This window comes from Amblyomma mixtum, chromosome 2 (assembly GCF_055824585.1).
Source record: "Amblyomma mixtum isolate Tamu chromosome 2, ASM5582458v1, whole genome shotgun sequence".
Taxonomy (NCBI): domain Eukaryota; kingdom Metazoa; phylum Arthropoda; class Arachnida; order Ixodida; family Ixodidae; genus Amblyomma; species Amblyomma mixtum.
The window spans coordinates 36,755,455-36,776,481 of NC_143013.1; the positions used below are offsets into that span (position 1 = coordinate 36,755,455).

The following is a 21,027-nucleotide window of genomic DNA, read 5'->3' on the forward strand; positions in this document are numbered from 1 at the left end:
TGGCGTTCTTTAACGTGCACTGACATCGCACAGTACACGGGCCTCCAGCATTTCTCCTTCATCGAAATGCGACCAACGCGGCCGGGATCGAACCAGCGTCTTTCGGCTCGGCAGCCGACCAACGACTGAGCCACCGCGGCGGCTACAACCCTGGAAAAGTCCTTCGCACTCGTCACGCCTTTGTTGAACTCGGTATTTTTGGTTCACATGTGTGCGACTCGTATCGCTGCTGCGGAATTGAAAGATCATCTGACAACAGATATGGTTATGCTTCGCGCATTCACTAAGCTCAAATATTGCAATACTTCCCTGCTATTGATTGTCCCAGTGTTGCCAAGGCATCTTGTTGAATGGTTTCCCGGTTTCTACACCAGGCTCAGGAGTGCTAGCGCCATCTATTGGCAGCTCGAGGTGACCGCTCCCGCACAGCCGACACGCAGTAATGTAGGTGATGCATACAGTCTTCAATGGAACTTTCTGGGTTTCTATTGAGAAAACGCTGCACAGCCTGGGTCTGAATTGTTCAGGTCACACGGTATGCTTTTGAGCTCTATAGCGGGGCCCTTGCGGCTCCGCTAAAGGTCACAAGGTCTTACGAGTTGAGACAAAGGTTCTCACTCTGCAAGCATTGAGAGCCTCCAGGGGTACCATAACCTTCCCCTGCGTATGGCTGAAAATAAAACTGTAAATCGCGGTACTGTGCTAAAAGACACGGTCGTTAATAAGAGGGCAGCGGACCGGATGCGCGCGTCCCGTCCACAACCCTCTTCTTAATGCCTGTATCTGTTAGCACAGCATGCAGTACAGCTTGCCACTCACTTGGAAAGCAAACCTTTGGTTTTAAGACTTTTGACGAAAGATTTAAGTGTTGCATGTACGGACTGCATGCCACTTAAAGTGACATGACCCACCGCTTCAATACCCTAACCAAAAGCTGCATCGTACACCCGCCCGTCAGAAAATCCCAGGCAATGGGGTCTAGTTTGAGCCCCTCTACTGGAACATCTCCGACACCCCCGAACCTTGAAATATTTTTAGGGGTTAGGAGAGGTCTTTTTCTCACATCTGAAAAACTTTATAGGCGTCTTAAATGCCACAATATACACTAGAACGGCAGACCTTGTAGCCTAGGAACTTTTGATTCACAATGTACATGAATTTGTCGTCGTCGTCGTCATCATAATCAGCGTAACTACGCCCACTGCAGGGCAAAAGCCTCTCCCATGTCTCTGCAATTGTCCCTGTCTTGCTTCAACTACGGCTATCTTATCCCCGGGAATCCGCCCCCGGATATGCTTACCTTTTCTTGGAAACCATTCCGGTACCCTAAGGGACCACGGACATCGCCAGTCTGAGAAGTTGCGCAGCCCAGAGTGCAAAAGTGGGGCAAGCCACACTAAGTCTTTAATTACTGTACTCGAAAAACTATTTCATGAATACGTGCTAGCTTGTTGTTTCTTTAAATGGATCACAGAACAGTCCAGATTGACGAATGCAATACGCTTAATATTGTTCTGTCGTTTTTGGCAGGCAACTTGACCATCCAGGCGGCATCCCAGCCAGTTGGTCCAGAAAAGAAATATTCCCACCTGCTCTATGATTTCGTATTTGTAGCAAACCTCATCACTGTCACGTTAAGTTGGTCTATGACCGGCTTCAACGAGCCAACACTGGAACCTTTCCTGCGTCAAGTAAGAAAATCTGCACTAACGCCTGCGGCCACATGATCACAGCCTTTAAGCTTGGCCAAATGCTTGAATAAGTCTCGAAGAGATGTTAGGTGCTTTCACGAGTTGCAAATTTCTAAACAAGAAGTTGTGGCTTAATCAGGAGCTTTTCGCTGTTTAGACTACAACTCCAATATGAATTGAAAAACAAGAGAAATGAAAAATAAAGGAATCTGTGGGATTTTTGTTTTGCTTTAAGATTTCAAACGTCATCAACTAACTCTATGTGCAAAGGAAGGCATTGATTACAACACCGTTGGAGATGACGAGCAATATGCCACGGGCTTGCGCGCTTGTCGAGATTTTGACACGAGCACGTACTCCTACATCTACTTCCTAATGTAGAAACGTTCAGTGCATAGCATGTTGTGAAATACGGTAAAGTAAATCGTTTCTGCATCTCTTTCTGTGGATGATGTTCGCGGCTCCTCGCGAGAAGTTTTGAAATTTCGCCTACCTAGAATGGTTTATGTAACTAAACTGCCGATACAAAAAATCTGTACGTCAAATAAATCTTCAGCATTAGATATTAATGGTATCTTATAGGTTTTGAATTGCACATGCTACTGTGATGACGTGTATTGGTTCCTAACACAAAGCAGGGTTTCTCTTCTTTCGCAGTTCAAGTTGTCTAACACGGAGGTAGGAACCGTGTTCACGGTCCAGTTTGTTGGATACTCCATAGGGGCTATACTCTCCGGTATCTTCGCGAAGTTCAAGGTAAGATTTAAAAATTAACCTCAAATTCAAATTCCAACTTATAATTTTCACTTTCGCTTTAAATTTTTTTCTTGCAAAAGGAAGAGAAATAGGAAGTGGCCAAAACACAGTGATCAATCTTGCGCATCTATAAATAAGCAAACGCACTGGCCCTGGCGCAACCGACGGCCGCAAGTGCGATGCAGCGTTGTTCAAGGCGGTGATATCTGCCTGTGGCTGAGTCAAGTGTGACATAAGACGAGGATTTCTCATAGCATTCCGTCCTCAAGCAAAAAAAAAGAAAGCGCACGGAATTGCGCGAAAAAGAGTTATAGTTCTGCAGGTTCCTATGCCGACGACCAATATAAAGAATGTATATCGCGCGAAAGCGGAAATATTAAACCTTTCCGGTACTATTTCTGATCCATTATGCACATTACATCATAATGTGTGCGAAAACTTGGGAATGCGTTAACTACGCAGTCATGTACGTACACTGGAATACGTGGTGCCGTGATTACATACACCTCAGCATGCAGATTCGGAGTAACTATGTGAGGAATATTACTGAGCTCACACAGAGTTAAGCATGGTAGATCTTGCGTCCTTTGTTACATTGCGTTAACTTTATTAATTTTTCCGCGCATGCTAGCGTAATGCCTGAGAAACTTTCCATACCATCTTCTCCACTCCGTGTGTACGCCTCATCGTTTATGGGAGTTCATTGGCCTTTGGATCGCAAAAAGTCGATTGTTCCGCACTCGCTTTGAAACGACGGGTCAGCAGCAAGAAAAAGAAATTAGCAGAGAACTCTTCTTGCAACTGCTGATGAAACGCGTTCTCAATGATATCGCTTTGAAAAATGATGCATGCAGGCACTGCATGTTAGAAGCGTTCACTTTTGCCCATTGTTGAATTTTGTCCTTTGTTATTTGACTACCTGCTCAGAGTGGGAAACCCGTGGGAAAAGGGATAGAATAGACGGAACGAGCGCTGACTCTCACTTGAATGCTTTATTTCAACCATGTAATTAGTACACAAAATAAGGCAAAAAATAACACCAAGAATATGTACGCCGTTTTTCCAATACGAGCAACCACCCAACTTTCGATACTTTTGATTATTTGTTTGCTGATTGCGCGTGTGTGCCTGTTGACTTCTTTTTTCATCTCACCGCAGATGGAGCCGTTCATGAACTTTTTCGGCATGCTGCTGTCCGTGGTAGGGTACAGCATCGTCGGCCCGATATCGATCATACCGATTGAGCCGTAAGGAAAACTTCTTCACGCTTGTTTTACGCCGTGTGATAACGTCGTTGTAAACGCTGCCGCTGTTATCACTCGTGACAACAACCGCGCTCTTAAGGCAGCACGCCGGAAACCGATGCCCGATTACAGCTCTTATAACCAGAGCTGCGTAGGGGGAGATTTTATCGGGCTTTAACCTACTGCTTGAGTTGTTTTCTTGAACACACAAGTTTTTTACCCATGGCTGTAATGTGACGTAGTACCAAATAACGAAGACTGTAGATGTGCGCGTTCTGCGCAGCCGTTTCCTGTGAGACCTAAATTAGCCAGGAAAAAACTAGTGGAGGACCAGAAAAGGGTACGTAACGGTGTCCTCAGTAAAAGAGACTCACAAGTGTATTATTATGCCGAAGTAATATTCTCTTGGTAATCACCAATCCTATCCTTTAGTTTCAAAGGTATACGTTAGTCATAAACTGTTTTGCCTTGCGAGATGCTGATAGTGGTAAATCAATGTAACCAGAGCCGATATACCTGGTGGTACGCGATTGAGAAAAAAGGTTGCGCATATCTAACTCCACTGCCTACGGTGCGGTCACGGCAATTTCACTTCCTGTTATTTTTTCTGGCTCTCCTAACGCATGTCTGTAGCCCTTTGTGCCAGTGGCGGCATAGGCAGGCCACTGTTGTTTTTATTTACTTTCTCCCGCATATCCTAACGAATGTCTTGTTTCCAGGAACCTGTTCTTCGTGTACATATCTCAAGTGTTCATGGGCATCGCCTTGTCCGTCACATATGTCAGCCCCTACATGCACGCCATCAGATATGCCGTGTAAGCAGCACCTTACTGTGTATACTTGTTAAAAGAGCAAGAAAAAAAATCAAAGCGTAGACAAGACCTCACCAACATGCTAGAACAGCAACGAGCCCGCTTCAAACTTTGAAAAGCCAGCACGTGAATAACAAGACCGCAACCGAGCCGAAATGCAGTGCAGTTTTCTATTTTCTCTTAGCAGCGGCCTACATTTTGACATAGTGGGAATCGAAAGTGGTTCCGTCAAGAAAATGCATGTTTTATTCACAGCATTTTAAATGAGGTGGCAAAAAATTTCTTTGTCGTGAAATTAAATTCGGTCGAGACAATACGAAAGTAAAGTTCGTCGTCGTGAAGGACGCCTCCACAAAGACATTTCGGCAACGTAACAAAAATGATGTTTTTTGCACGGCTGTGTAACACGTCCTCTAACGAGTAGGTTATGTACCAAAGAGAAAAGAGCCACATCGTAAATTAGATGAGTCAGCCGGGTGAGAAAGCTACGGGGCATCGCACAGGAACATTGGCAGGCAATAGAATTAATGGTTGGCGGTACAGCCTTCGCATTTCTCTATTTTGAATTGTGTGAAACTAATGATGACATGAACATGCTTTTTGTTTGAAAGCATCGACATACTTGGTAACTACTGAGCTCTAGTGTGGCTGCGCTCGACCGTGGCAGATTAAAATTTAAAACATGCAGAGGATGAACAAAGAAAACAGAAAATCGCATCTTTCGAGTGTAGAAGTCAGACAGAGCAGTTTTAAATAAGAACCGCGTGCTAGAAAATTCAGCGTTCACTGTATCAGTCTTGGTGCTTTCCAGTGAAAACGCCGGATACCCGGATAGCGAGAAAACGCATGGTGTCGTCACAAGTGCCACGTACCAGTTCATGGTCGTCGGGTAAGCAGCATGAGCCCGCCACTTCCAATACCATGACCTCATGCACGCTGAAATCGTTTTATTTTACCTCTTATCCAGCGCCGTCGTAACTTCCCCGTTGGCGGGGTTAACGACTCAGAAACTCGGCTTCCGATTCTCATCGACGATTTTCACTGCCTTCCTGGCTTTCTGGGTGAGTTTCGTGTTCCTCTCTTGCCTAACACCGGTTTATTTGTAGTGCGTGCAGCAGATTTTTATAGACATAACTTCACCAGCGAAAAGAAGAACACAGGACAACGCTGTCCAGCGTTGTCCTCAGTTCTTTTTCTGGTGTCTCGTACTTTCGCTGGTGAAGTTATGTCTGAAATTCACCAACTAGCCCACATGGTTACCTTGTTACAGGTTTTTATGTAGTGAAAGTCTCATTCAAGACTTCGCTGATTTAGTTCGAATACATTCTTGCTGGAATTGAAAATCTATACTCTAAGTCTTCAGAGTGAGAAAAAAAAAGAGTTCATTGTTCTGTGTGTAAAAAACTTGATTTTAAATGGAGGAACAGACCACGTGATAGATGCTGTTCTTCTGCGAATAATGGCGCACCGACGAATATGACTGCTACGTGGGCGAGTATTTGGAAATGTATGAACGATGCAGTAGACTAATGGGTTGCGGCACAGATGGCATGCATTACGTTGCAGGAGTAAGCTCTGACAGCACACACACAAAAAAAAACTCGTTTTTTACTTAGTGCATTCCGTAGCTGACTTAAAATTTCATGCTCGCTAAATTCTGGGACTAGATTCACAAAAAAAGTGGACTTTATGATTGGCTATCTCGTTAGTTATTCCTGCGTAGGCTGTCGTCATTGTCAAACTCGCTGGAGCCAGTCATGTACATCGTCATTAGTACAAGCCAAGCCGAGTCCATTTGACTCCACAGTGTCTCCTGTGATGACCTACAACTCTGCACCTTCATCCGTACTAGCGTCAATACAGCGGATTTCTTCAGCTGGTGGCTCCATGTGTTTTTCGGTCGCCGTCAATTACGTCCGCATCCTTTTGCTATCCATTCTGAATACTTGCTTCTGGTTCTCTCGTGGTCATAAGTATGACTGCTACTTGCGCATATGCGTCCATGAACTAAAGTTGCATGCGAACAGCTTTGTGAATGTGGCACTATGCCAGGGTACGCACGCTACCACCTGTACTAGCGGCCCTGAGTTAAAACTGCTGATATCAATTCTTAAGCCTGCGTGCGCGCAAATTGCAAGCAGTGGTCGTCTAATACGACAAGTAAGCTGAGAACAACCAAACCTACAGAAGAACATACAATAAGAAAGTTGCTCACAAGAAAACCAGAGGGCAGCCAACGCTTCGGAAACCATTAAAAAATTATGTCGCTGAAGCACAGAAGTTTCAGTAAAGCTGGAATGAATGGCGGCATCGTTGAGAGTGCCGGCGCTGTCGTGGATGGCACGCCGTTCTTGAACGCTGCAGAAATTACACTAAATGCCGCAATATGAAAAGTGTCAGCGTGGAGTCCTCTAGGTCGAGGTTCCCGGTTTTCTTTGTTACTAGAATTCTGGACGTGCCCCACGATCTAAGCGAGCTTTCTGGCCCGTGAGTACTCATGCTCATGACCGCACAAACTTGATCGAGGGAGAGGAGGAAAGCCTCAGTCCGCGGACCAACGATTCGTCAAGAGTCCCTCTGACTGAGGTTTTCTCCCCGCTCCTTGTTCAAGTCCGTGCCTCAATTATTCTAACTTTTCTGCTCTGTGTCTATCGTGCTTGTTACTGTTGCTTCTGCGCTTTGAATAAAAAACATTCAAAGCGCAGAAGCAACAGTTCTGCAGAAAATCCTGTTATGCAGAAAATCCGGCGTTGTCGACGTTGTGAGCGAAAAATCCCCGGCGAAGTATCCCGGTGGGCCACCTTTGTCACGTGACCTTGTGGCGTCATCAAATCCTGACCACCTGATTTTGAGCAAACTGGCCATAGTGGCAGGTGGCAGTTAACTTAAAGAGGGGCCGCTCGAAAAGAGCAGCCTAGCTCGCACAAGCCCCACCAGGGGCAGCACCTGCCATCGCAGGGCAGTGGCGCATCGCTCGACCGCTGCACCACTGCACCAAGAGTGCTATGATGACTCCCAAGGATTTACGAGTGTGAAGTAGGGACTGATCAGTTCCGCATACGTGGGCATTAATTAACCAATTACGCTATCGCGTCGTACCCTTAAGGCGGAGCTTAAGTGTCCGCTCCAATTTTTTCACATCCGATTAGAACACGAGACCGCGCAACGAAATATTTTTTTTTAACGCGTCATTTGCGCTTTCTTTGCAGACCATTGTGACGGCTGTCGTGTGGCTGCACCTAGATTACTCGCTTTTCGGAAATGCACGGCGACCATCAGAGGTGGAACTCGGTGCATCAGAAGATGAAGACAAGACCCAAATGCCCAGCTCTTCGTGACGTTCGGCGAAAACAAACGCAAAACAGTGGTGTGCCATCAAGGTGCTCCAGACTGCGAAGAAACTGTGATTGTGACTGACTTGCATAAGACTGTGTAACTAACACTTCTACCATGAAATCTTACCTGTGATCACAAGTGACAGTGGTTGTGTTGATGCGTCTCAGGCGATCTGGGACCACTAGTGCTTCCTTAAACAATTGTAGCGATGTTATTTTTGACGAATACAATGATGTTCTGTTTTCCTTTGTCACTGTGTATGCTACAAAGTGTGCAAAATGTGTATCTTGACATGTGCTGCATAAAATCATTGATGTTATATAATGCAAAGTTCGGCATTCTGGAATGAAGTCTGCTTATTTGTGTGTGACTTGGTAAGACAGCCCCAAAGAACTTATTACAGATTTGTTGAGGGCATGAAGTGCTGATTCATAGTGTCTTAACAGCCACAGTATTATTGTGGTGAGAAAAAGGAAGCGTGCTATTTTTCGGTGGTTTTTATGCTCCACGTACCAAGCTTTCACAGCCTTTTAGAGTGTTATGCAAGCCATTCATCGCATGACTTCACAAAACAAAATGCCTTCAAAACATTGAGCATTTTGGTCACTAAATATTATTAGATGCAATAACGTTGAATATTTGGAACATAACCTCGAAACTTTGAGGCCTGTAATTTCAGCTCTTCAGACAACCACACAAGAGAGCTCTTTAACTGAAAAGCAGAAAATTCAGCCGGCGTTTAAATCTGCTCATGCTCTGCGTGGGGAAGGTATTTGAGGAGAGAAAGATGAAATGAAAGAATAGCGTAGGAAATAGGATGACAGGATGACAATGTTCAGTGCATAGAGAATGCGCACTGAGAGTGCTGAACGGAGGAATTAGTTTTTTTAGAAGACCAATGCCATTTAAATAATCAAATCAAAAGTTCAAAGCGTGTCTCTGCTGTCTATGGCAGGCTAAGGGTCCTAATACACAGTCGGGTGTTAGGGCACTTGATTGAGTGATTTCATTTCATATTCTTAATGTGCAGGAGAAAACAACGCTGCGTTATGTACACGGGAAAGGATCAGAGTTTAGACACTCACTAAACATTCATGTTTCTAAAGAAAGTCATAAAAAATTGCAACCTTTATCACCGTAAACGTACGTACTTGAGCACCAGTTCCTCCAAACAAACGTTTCGGCGGATTTCGACTTCCAGCGTCGCGTGTACTGCCCTGTCGAAGACTACGTAGAGCTATTACCATGTACATGTGCTGCGATGGACTTGGGGTGCTTTTAAAGGGCAGGAAACGAATTGCGCACGGCTAAAGTACGTGATAGAAGTGCCTTTTGAAAGGCGTCTGAAAAATACTGCGTCCGGTCTGTAGTCGATGAAATTGATCGTTTCTGGTGCTGACAGATGCAGCGGTGTCACCTTTGAGAAGGAGCTTTTATTCGCTATGAAACCCTCCGAAAATTGATGGTTTATTTGTAATTGCACCCGTTAAAACAATAGTCTTTTTGAAGGAAGTAAAGATGTCATCACGCTCACCGCTTGCAGAAAAAGTACTTTATGCCGCAGTGGTTTATTCACTGTTTAAAAATACTTACGGTAGGTGGTAAGAAAGTGGCAGTAACGGCTTGTCATAATATTTACGATGCTCCTTCAAACAGCTAGAATCATAAGATTATCCTAGACATTTTACTTCTGTGTCATGGTCAACGTAAGCATAAAACCACATTTTTCACACCCATAGGCGGACGGTGCATATCGTTAGGGTATACGCATATCTGGAGGCTGACTAGCTCTGGGCAGCCGGTCCAAGAAACGATTACTTATGACAGCATCCAGGTCGAAAAATGGCGGGTACACAAGAAATAAGTGCGCGAAACTTCTGGCAGGACTGCAGCGTACAAGCAAAGCATACGCTGCGCTCAAGAAGCCTCATGAACGTTGTCACTCAGACACAGCACCGGAACAATGCCAAAGATCGCTATAAACATATAAAACATGCTTGTACTCGAAAACATCACGGAAAATAGTGCGTAAAAACGGGACAAGGAAAAGACGACACACAAAAGGCGAAAGAGATGACACACGCACCCCGTGTGTGTCCTCTTTCGCCCCTGTGTGTGTCGTCTCATTCTCGTACCGTTTATACGCGCTGTTTACCTGCACGTTAGCGATTTACCAATTAGCCCAACTCTGGACTGTCATTTATTACGAGTTATATGCACCCTATATCAATGTCAAAAGCTGCCTAAAGCCAGCCGCTTTACTTTCTTTAATACCTGAGCATGTTCCACCGTTTTGTTCTCACCAAAATGCTCATATTGAAGTTCTCAGAAATCGCAGTCATTGGCCACATAATGAAGGCGCCTTAGACATGTGCTCCATTACCCCCACTAATTCTTCACGGTGCCGCTGATCTCTAATAAGACGCACGTGCAGCAGTGTCACGCACACGTTTCACATGGTTCATAATGAACCCATGCTGTAAGCAATATAAAGGCTTGTAGTAATAACCTAAATGCGCAAGAACTGGCGAGTGCGCTTTCGACCGCAAATGAATGTGTCTAGCTCTTCAAGAAAGACTGAAGCCGACCTTTAAGTACTTCCAACCGCTGGCGCCGCAGGTTGAGCATGTATCTGAGCGTTCTCATGATAGGTGGCGGTAGTAGTGATAAGGGAAAGCCTTACATTGATCATGTCGGCAAGTGCTCCTCATGTGTCTGACAGCGCGACCAAAATATATCTTCTACCATTGCCCCCAGAAGGCCAGTGTCGTTGAAGAAAAATTTTGGAACCAGGCTTTGCTACCCGGTGCCTTCGAACACGAGCTTGAGCTACAGCGCCATCAGCGCGGAATCGCATCGCACTTCATCATAACAGCCTGTCCTTCTCCCGGCTCGCGCTTGTCGGTTCGGTGGCGTTTCGACCCTCGCTAAGGGTGTCACGTGACCTTCCGACGCTAACCACAGCTGCTGGCGGCGCGCTGCTCCGTTGTGTGTGAGTGCGCGCGCGCGTATCCCTCGTGCTGGCGTAGAACAAGCGAGCAGGCAGGCGAACGCACCCGCGTCTACGGCGAGACAGTCGCGGCAGAGCGACGTGCAGCGCGCGCCTACACGAACAGCCGCATTCCGACGCGGAGGAAGGGAACGCGAGAGCGAGTCGTCATTTGAAGCCGTGCACGGACGGACAGTGAGTGTGACACCGGGCCGTTTGTTTCCTCGTGAAAGAGACCGAAGCGACGACTGGCGGAGTTTCATCCAGAGCAGTGACAGCGCACTTCGTCGAGACGGTACACTTACGAAAGAAGCCCCGTTCTTCACGACGAAAGATGCTGCTGGCCAGTGAGAGGTAAGAGGGCTGCAAAGTGGGACACCCTCCTCCCCATCCTCCGCTTTTCTCGACAGAGCTACATACCTCGGGAGTTTCGGTGGAGGCGAAACGCAAAAGGCACCCGTGTGCTGTGCGATGTCAGTGTGCGCGTTAGATCCCCGGGTGGTCGAAATTATTTCTCCAGCCCTCCACTACTTCACCTCTTTCTCCCTTTCTTCTTTCGCTCCCATCTGCTCTGATGGCGTGGTTGAGGTATCCATCGAAAAGTGAGACAGTTACTGCTTCATTTCCTTTCCTAAAAACCCAACAGCTTAAACTTCCTCCCCGTGGTCGAAGCTGAGCTGGTGTTCTTGCATTACGCACAAAGCAGTAAGTATTGTGGCAAACGATCACGTGGCTTCGGTGCCTGACCGCGGCACTTAGAAATTCGAATCATGGGACATGTTAATAAGCATTTTACTGTGTCAACCCAAACTGGAAGAGCATTCGCAGACTTTTGTAAGAGGCAAGCTGACCAGTGGCACTAATTCTCTCGCTAACCACTACTCAGCTACACGTCCCCGCTGCAATGCACTGTTCACCTTACGACGCCCAGTCACGCATGTAATGGAGACTACGATACTCTGTACAGCAGGAGCATAGGTCCACCGTGAGAATACCTTCTAGGCTTAGCGGGTAGACTCGAGCTCTATGCTGTCGTGCCGGAAGATTATGCAGTTGAGAATATGGGCCAAGAGAGTTCATTTTTCAACCTGCGACGCGCAACCTTAGAAGAACCTGGAAGAGAGACATAGGAGCGGAATTTAGGACAGAGTGAAAGACCAATGAGGCTGAGAATAGGTACTTTTTAAAAGTTGGCTTCTCTACAGAATGCAGCTGAGCTAGTGCGATTTGGAGCGAATCAGCTATGCGAAAAATCGCTGAGCAGCTATTAATACAGCGAGGATGACGGAAGGAAACAAAACGAAAGGCTAGAAACCTTTGCACAAGGATCAACTGTCCGGTGTAGAAACTGGATCAGGTTACACTGTTTATGTGCAGGTATTGTTAACGAATTACAAGCACCGGAGAAATAGGGTGGCGAGCGACGCCACTTTATGCAGCTTTAAGCATTACAGTTTCTTGTAGATGTGGTTGTAGCAAACGAAGCTACACCCATCGACGGCAACGTCTCTCTGCTTGTCTATACAATGCTAAGCAGAAAAATAAAACTAAGGCATGTGTCTACATTCAGATATCACTTTCTTTTGGCGTAGCACTGCCTAGATTAGCACTTATGAACGTGCTGCATATTATTTAAAAGACTTTAGTGTCACATTGCGTCTGAAGGTCAACAAACGGCAGAAGAGGGAAGTGTGGCTTTATATTCCGCCGGAGTATTAACGTTCTGTTTTTATTATTAGTGTTTTTTTTTTTAGGAGCACGCATGTTCCTCGGCGGTAAATGGTTTGATAGCGGCACCGTTAGAACTTAGATCACCGCGCTGGAGGGAAAATGTCACAGTACATTTTTTTTTCTTTTCAAAAAAGTCATATTTTAAGCTGGGCACTACAGTTGCACGACAAAACCGGTGTTGTCACAGTTGCAAGACTCGTACAAGGGCTGCCGACCGACTGAAGGCTCTACAGTAAATAGATGCCAATGTGTGCTAATAAAAACGCCTGCCCGCTGGGTAACCTCCGTCTAATACTCTTGATGTAATGGGAATTATAGTGACTATAGCTACGACACAGTCACTGTTATTTCTGCGGCATAGTGACTACGTCATTGGCTTAGGTAGCAGTACGTGTCGCGAAATCTTTCACCGTAATGCCATTTTGAAGACCTGCCTTTAAGAAACGGAACCCAGCAGCGAACAGAGCAGAACTGCCCATTTAGCTGGGTCTACTGTGTCGTCAAAAAGAAAAAAAAAAGCTCTCAGCGGCGAATATCATTGTAAACACGCCATGGCTTTGCGAGGCTTTGGAGTTACGACTGCATCTTGAAGGTTAGGTCATTTAAACGTTCGCTTTTTTCAGGATCGAACGGCTCGCAGCTAGACCCCAGCGTAGATCACTTGGAAGAAGGTTAATCTGATGACATTAAGCGCTTTCGAGGCGGTACAAGTACGTGCAGAAAGACCGCACAGAAACAGGCTGTCGCTCTGAGAGCTTTCACAATGCGCATCAAAGCGGATGTGAAAAAAAAAAAAATGAAAGCCACAGCTGGCATGCCACCGAGCTCTACATAGCTTTGCAGACGGTTCATATGATCCAGGATGAGGAAAGCGTATACATATAAAAAAGATGAGTGTAAAGGTACAGCGCGAAAGCTGCGTTTCCCGCCATTGTTTGTGAATGTTTCTCCTGCTGAAAGATCCATCGAACAAAAAGAAAAAAAAGAATAGATAACAAAAGTGCTGGCCACAAAAATATTCAGATGCATAAAAACACATTCTAACGTGCCACCTAACGTGCCACCTAACGCAAGAGAAATTTGGAAATGCTTCAACGCTTTCTTTTTATCAAGATAAAGTGCGCCGATAGTTTGATGGTTTGTGGGGTTCAACGTCCCAAAGCGACTCAGGCTATGAGAGGCGCCGTAGGGAAGTGCTGCGTATAATTTTAACCACCTGCGGTTCTTTAACGTGCACTGACATCGCACGGTACTCGGGCCTCCAGTATTTCGCCTCTATCGAGATGTGATCGCCACGGCCGAGATCGAACTCGCGTGTTTCGGGTCAGCAGCCGAGCACTATAACCACTTAGCCACCACGGCGGCGATGACTTATGACTGTATGTGACGAGGATAAAGCAGTGCTGAGAGGAACAAAATAGACTTCGCAACAGTGCTGCGATAGCGCTGGACTGAAAGGCTGAGTAATCCTAGTTTTTTATGTGTATACGAGTAGCCACTTTTTTTTTTTTTTTGAGCGGGTTGAATCATCGAATGTTTCTCTCGTTCATACCCGCTTGAGACAAACGGCGCTCTTTCTGTACTAAACGTATTTGCGAGTTATACAGGGTGTTTCACCTAAGAAGTGGCACAATTAAAAAAAAATAAGTTTTTTGAGTTAGAAGAGCGCTCTTTTAGGTACAGGATTGTCAGCAGTGCAGTACGTCAAAATACAGCTGAGATGTGCGAACTAGCTGGCTGGTTGACTAATACTGAATGGTTAACTTTTTAACTATTCCTGTTAGTCTCAATTACTGAGAGGTATGTAGCCCACCGTAGGTGAAAACCATATCAGTTTTCAAAATTTTTAAAATGCTGCTACCCTCGGCGCTGTGGCCCAGCAAATTATATCTACTTTGACGAGTTACGTGCACTGAATAGGTTGCTTTGCCTGCAAGCTTCTCGAAAGCGCATGTATTTTGCCGCAATGTAGCCACAATTTGTTGGGCCACAGCTCCGAGGGTAAATACCTTTTCGAAATTCTAAAAACTGATATGGTTATTACCTACGGTGGGTTACATGCCGCTCAATAATTAAGAAGCGTAACAGTGATAGTTAAAAAGTTAACTATTCAATTAGTTAGCCAGCCTGCTAGTTAGCACGTCTTAGTTGTATTCTACTGTAGTACACCACAGACAATACTATGCCGAAAAAAGCGCTAGTTTAGCTCAAGAAATCTACTTTAAATATTCTGTAATGTCTTATGTGAAGCACCCTGTATAATGACCCAGTTAATCAGCTGTGCACAATACATTTAACGACGAGTCCTACGCTCTCGAACTCTTCGGCAAGGCATCGAGAGGATACGAAGTTGGGATCCGAAACCCGTTGAGACAAAATTTACCCATCGTGCTTGACAGCGCCGAAATACGCGATGTACGGATGCAAGATTAAAAACGAAAGGACCAATTTTATTTTAGTAACGTCGAAAGTTGAGCTTGTTCGTTCATATTTTCGAATCGCAGCACATGAAAAGGCAAGGAACGGTGGACGAGATGGGCACACACAGTGCTTTGTGTCCATCTCGTCCACCGTCCCTTGACTTTTGATGCGCTACAGCTCGGAAATACGGATCAAGTTTATGTTTACTTCTGCATGGCACCCGAAGGAAATATTCCAGGGTCACTCGTCCAGAGGAAAACTATTCAGGAGAAAAACAAAGAACAAAATGCATGCTTCCAGCCCTTGGTTCTTGTTTGAGGAACAATCACAGGTTAACAAGTAAACTTAGTTGAGAAAATTTCTCGCATTGGTTTACCTCTGAGAAATATAACCAGCAGTACCCGCCCTCTCATAATCAAGTGCTGTCGAGTTGAACCTGAACTTTCGACCTTTGTACGAGCGTCAATCAGGCACATCTGTTTTCTTTTTGTTTCCATTTTCCTGCCTGTGGTATTATTTTAAGCGGACGCGCAATCCCCTCCGAGTATTTTAGTACCCCTGACACCCTTGGAATTCCGCGTGTCAAACTCCAGAGCGTTCGCTCGTTCTTCACCCACCCGCACGGGGCAACGCGAAAACACATGCAGCATGTCACGAGTGGCACTAAACAAAAAGAGTGGCAGGGATCCCGCTGTGATGAAGGCGCAGCTGGCTCGCATTGTCGAGGCTCGGAATCGTGCGTCAGCGAATGCTCTTCATTAGTCTACGCAGGTACGCGTTCAGCGTCTGTTTCTATCCAGACAAAGGGCCGGTAGAATGGCCGCCTAGTTAGCTGCTGCTCTGCGCGTGTTCGTCTCGTGTTCGGATAGCTGACTGCCCAACGCGTGTACGACAACGTCGCCGAACACCTCCTACATTCTAAACAGAAAGCAGTAAAAAGGGAGTAAGCTTTCTAGCGCACACCCTTTTATAAAAGGGTGTTATAAAAGGGTGTGCCGAACATCTGTTACGCTCTAAACAGAAAGGAGTAAAAAGGGAGTAAGAAGTCTTCTAGCCCACACCCTTTGTGTGCCAAACACCCCTTACGCTCTAAACAAAAAGGAGTAAAAAGGGAGTAAGCTGTCTTCTAGCCCACACTGTTTGTGTGCCGAACACCTCTTACGCTCTAGACAGAAAGGAGTAAAAAGGAAGTAAGCTGTCTTCTAGCCCACACCCTTTGTATGCCGAACACCTCTTACGCTCTAAACAGAAAGGAGTAAAAAGGGAGTAAGAAGTCTTCTAGCCCACACACTTTGTGTGCCGAGCACTCCTTACGTTCTAGACAGAAAGGAGTAAAAAGAGAGTAAGCTGTCTTCAAGCCCACACCCTTTGTGTGCCGAACACCTCTTACGCTCTAAACAAAAAGGAGTAAAAAGGGAGTAAGCTGTCTTCTAGCCCACACCCTTTGTGTGCCGAACACCTCTTACGCTCTAGACAGAAAGGAGTAAAAAGGGAGCAAGCTGTCTTCTAGCCCACACCCTTTGTGTGCCGAACACCTCTTACGCTCTAGACAGAAAGGAGTAAAAAGGGAGCAAGCTGTCTTCTAGCCCACACCCTTTGTGTGCCGAACACATCTTACGCTCTAGACAGAAAGGAGTAAAAAGAGAGTAAGCTGTCTTCTAGCCCACACCCATTGTGTGCCGAACACTTCTTACGTTCTAAACAGAAAGGAGTAAAAAGGGAGTAAGAAGTCTTCTAGCCCACACACTTTGTGTGCCGAGCACTCCTTACGTTCTAGACAGAAAGGAGTAAAAAGAGAGTAAGCTGTCTTCAAGCCCACACCCTTTGTGTGCCGAACACCTCTTACGCTCTAAACAAAAAGGAGTAAAAAGGGAGTAAGCTGTCTTCTAGCCCACACCCTTTGTGTGCCGAACACCTCTTACGCTCTAGACAGAAAGGAGTAAAAAGGGAGCAAGCTGTCTTCTAGCCCACACCCTTTGTGTGCCGAACACCTCTTACGCTCTAGACAGAAAGGAGTAAAAAGGGAGTAAGCTGTCTTCTAGCCCACACCCTTTGTATGCCGAACACCTCTTACGCTCTAAACAGAAAGGAGTAAAAAGGGAGTAAGAAGTCTTCTAGCCCACACACTTTGTGTGCCGAGCACTCCTTACGTTCTAGACAGAAAGGAGTAAAAAGAGAGTAAGCTGTCTTCAAGCCCACACCCTTTGTGTGCCGAACACCTCTTACGCTCTAAACAAAAAGGAGTAAAAAGGGAGTAAGCTGTCTTCTAGCCCACACCCTTTGTGTGCCGAACACCTCTTACGCTCTAGACAGAAAGGAGTAAAAAGGGAGCAAGCTGTCTTCTAGCCCACACCCTTTGTGTGCCGAACACATCTTACGCTCTAGACAGAAAGGAGTAAAAAGAGAGTAAGCTGTCTTCTAGCCCACACCCATTGTGTGCCGAACACTTCTTACGTTCTAAACAGAAAGGAGTAAAAAGGGAGTAAGAAGTCTTCTAGCCCACACACTTTGTGTGCCGAGCACTCCTTACGTTCTAGACAGAAAGGAGTAAAAAGAGAGTAAGCTGTCTTCAAGCCCACACCCTTTGTGTGCCGAACACCTCTTACGCTCTAAACAAAAAGGAGTAAAAAGGGAGTAAGCTGTCTTCTAGCCCACACCCTTTGTGTGCCGAACACCTCTTACGCTCTAGACAGAAAGGAGTAAAAAGGGAGCAAGCTGTCTTCTAGCCCACACCCTTTGTGTGCCGAACACCTCTTACGCTCTAGACAGAAAGGGGTAAAAAGGGAGTAAGCTGTCTTCTAGCGCACACCCTGTGTGTGCCGAACACATCTTAAGTTCTAAACAGAAAGGAGTAAAAAGGGAGTAAGCTGTCTTCTAGCCCACACCCTCTGTGTGCCGAACACATCTTACGTTCTAAACAGAAAGGAGTAAAAAGGGAGTAAGCTGTCTTCTAGCGCACACCATTTGTGTGCCGAACACCTCTTACGCTCCAGACAGAAAGGAGTAAAAAGGGAGTAAGCTGTCTTCTAGCCCACACCCTGTGTGTGCCGAACACATCTTACGTTCTAAACAGAAAGGAGTAAAAAGGGAGTAAGCTGTCTTCTAGCGCACACCCTTTGTGTGCTGAACACATCTTACGCTCTAAGCAGAAAGGAGTAAAAAGGGAGTAAGCTGTCTTCTAGCGCACACCATTTGTGTGCCGAACACCTCTTACGCTCCAGACAGAAAGGAGTAAAAAGGGAGTAAGCTGTCTTCTAGCCCACACCCTGTGTGTGCCGAACACATCTTACGTTCTAAACAGAAAGGAGTAAAAAGGGAGTAAGCTGTCTTCTAGCCCACACCCTTTGTATGCCGAACACATCTTACGCTTTAAGCAGAAAGGAGTAAAAAGGGAGTAAGCTGTCCTCTAGAGCACACTGTTTTATAAAAGGGTGCGTGCTAGCGGACAGCTTACCCCCTCTTTACTCTTCTGTTTACAGTTTAGACGTGTTCTGTCTGCATACCCTTTTATAAAAGTGTGTGCGCTAGAGGTCAGCTTACCCCCTCTTTACTCTTCTGTTTACAGTTCAGACGTGTTCTGCATACCCTTTTATAAAAGTGTGTTCGCTAGAGGTCAGCTTACTCCCCTTTTAATCCCATATTGGAGTACTCGTTATTAGAGTGTATGCCACTCTCTGCGCTTTGACTCTTGAGTGCGACTGCCTCGAGGCGACACTGTTCCAGTTCCACTTACGCGTTCCTTACTGAAACCATGATTCTTTGGCTTCAGCTCTCGCCGGCCAAATAAGGCACTCCATTTCCTGCTTTAATGTAAAGGTCTAAAGAAGTTTGAAAGTTATGCAGGCTTCAGTGGCCGCCCTAGACGCACTCGCTTTGTTACTTTGTTTTCGCTGTCCACGTAACTTTCTCACGCATTTCTTTTGATCCTTTATTTCTATTTTCTGGATGTCTGATGGGTTAGCTAACTGTCGATGAAACCCGATCATGGTTAGTCTCCTGGTCGTATTTTTTTACTCCTTTCTCTCCTCGTCTCTCTCTGTTGTCTCAAACAGAGAACCAAGCCAAAAAGAAGCATCTTTAATGAAAAAGAAAAAAAAATGGTTTTGCCGGCGCATGAATTACCCTAAAATGCCACTCTGCGTTGAGGAGGGATTTATGAAGAGAAAGGCTTGGCTTAAGAGGTTTAACGTCCCAAAGCACCAAAAAGCTTCCTTCATGACAATCAGTAGTAGTAGCAGTACAAAACTTTATTCCGCAAAATGGGACGGGGTTTAGGGGTTGGGGTCTTGAGCTGCAGGTGGTGTTCCTAGGTACAGGATCCCATTGGTTCTCGCTGCCTCCTCGGTCCGCTCAACCAGCGCAAGCTGATCTTGCGGGTCGGAGCTGGACAGAAGCTCCTCCCACTGCTCGACTGACGGGTTTGTACTGTTAGTGGAGTGTTTCTTGAAGAAGGAATACGTGTGAAAAATAACAAGTTGTCTGTAATTGTACTACATACTGTCTTGCTCGAATTCTTTGCCTCATTCTATCGAAAAGCTGAAGCAGCTGATGAGCCGTGCTGAAACTTCGCATTAGGAAGTAACGTAATCATCGGCAATTTTTTTCTTTGCATTTTGCCTTCATCGAATGGCAGGTTCGTCGTAACCGCGTGCCAATATATCTGTATTCTCGTTTCACAATCTCTGTTTGCCTGCGCTGCTGTGTCGCTCTAACGGCACACACTGTCGGGTTCCCTCGCCTAACAGTGTTGTAGCACACCGGTCGCACACCCGTGAGCAGCGTTTCCCAGTAAAATACCGGATCGAAAGCACTGCACTCACCGAATCGGCTGTTTCCTGCCGACCTCTAAGCAGGAACCCCGGGAACAAAACTCCCATTACAAGTGCAGCTGTGACTTCCTGCAGGAAACAGGCACGACTCCGGAACTGGGGGGCACTGAATTTCACTCCGGTGAAGCTGGGTCAGTGTCACTCCCGCTTCACCTGTCCAAGCAAATTCTACCCAGCAGCGACTTCTTGATTCGAGACTTTTGATGCGATTTACCGATTCTCCTAGGCCTTAGTGTCCCATGCAAAATGTCCCTTTTGTCGCCGCTGATAGTTTCATTCATTCATTCATTCATTCATTCATTCATTCATTCATTCATTCATTCATTCATTCATTCATTCATTCATTCATTCATGTAGTGATCAGTAAACAGGGACTTTTTGCGCAGTGGCAACGCCAACTGGAAGCGAAGAATGGATAATGGAATTGAGTGGGCGAGTTGGTTTTCCATCTTGACAGTGAAAGCGCTCAAAAAGACAAGGACGACAGAAAAGGGAAGACATACAAAGCGCTTACTTTCAACTGATTTTATTTCATTGTTGTTTTTCGCATGAAATAAAATCAGTTGAAAGTAAGCGCTTTGTATGTCTTTCCTTTTCTGTCGTCCTTGTCTTTTTGAGCGCTTTCACTGTCAAGATGGAAGCGAAGGGCAGCCGCCACCCCAAAACATTTCCGGATCACGTAAAAAAATTGTAGATTCCTTCAACCCCCTACGAAGAAGATACCTGACAATGCAGGCCAGGCCCCCTCGCTGTATGTGAAGCTGCCGCCGCTGCATTCTGACGATTTTATTTGTCTTGTCTTTATCCCTAATTTTTTTTTAATTTCGCAAATGTGTCCTTCGGCAAAAGATAGTTACATGTACAGTCTTTGTCAAAAGTAACCGGGCAACAGTGGTTCCTTTCTTAGCCGCGTAGCGAAACAGTTACTGCAGCCCTTAAGCTCTGAATCTGTGCAAAGCAAGGTGAACCCTTCTCCTGATGTTTTGACGCCTTTCGGTCTTCAGGGGTGCCGCAAAGGCTCCGTTATGCGGTTGAGAAGCAAACACCTGTTGCTCGGTTACTTTTGGCAAATGGGGTACATATGCAGACCTGTGTGGGCTCTAAGTGCTAACAAGGCTCGGTGTTTGAGCCCATTTGCCCCTACTTGAAATTTGAATTCCCTCCCCCTGCTAAGACTGTTCCTGGCGCCGCCCCTCCAGCCTAAACTGTGACAGCAAC

At 45.9% G+C, this 21,027-nt stretch overlaps 2 protein-coding genes across 4 annotated transcripts in view; both read left to right on the forward strand.

The window, feature by feature from the left end:
- The window catches only part of LOC149358996 (MFS-type transporter SLC18B1-like), a 32,424-nt gene extending 24,343 nt beyond the window's left edge, over window positions 1-8,081 (forward strand). For all 3 annotated transcript variants that reach the window (XM_089571178.1, XM_089571180.1, XM_089571179.1), the window contains 7 exons: window positions 1,531-1,691; window positions 2,349-2,447; window positions 3,606-3,694; window positions 4,411-4,506; window positions 5,315-5,392; window positions 5,471-5,564; window positions 7,713-8,081. In XM_089571178.1, coding sequence (XP_089427304.1) covers window positions 1,531-1,691; window positions 2,349-2,447; window positions 3,606-3,694; window positions 4,411-4,506; window positions 5,315-5,392; window positions 5,471-5,564; window positions 7,713-7,841 — 746 coding nt within the window. In that variant the 3' untranslated portion in view covers window positions 7,842-8,081. The remainder of the gene's footprint in view (window positions 1-1,530; window positions 1,692-2,348; window positions 2,448-3,605; window positions 3,695-4,410; window positions 4,507-5,314; window positions 5,393-5,470; window positions 5,565-7,712) is intronic.
- A 2,727-nt stretch (window positions 8,082-10,808) lies between these two features.
- Window positions 10,809-21,027, forward strand: part of LOC149358997 (uncharacterized) — a 36,138-nt gene continuing 25,919 nt past the window's right edge. Inside the window, exon 1 of the mRNA XM_089571181.1 lies at window positions 10,809-11,182. The gene's annotated coding sequence lies outside the window, so the exon portion shown is untranslated. The remainder of the gene's footprint in view (window positions 11,183-21,027) is intronic.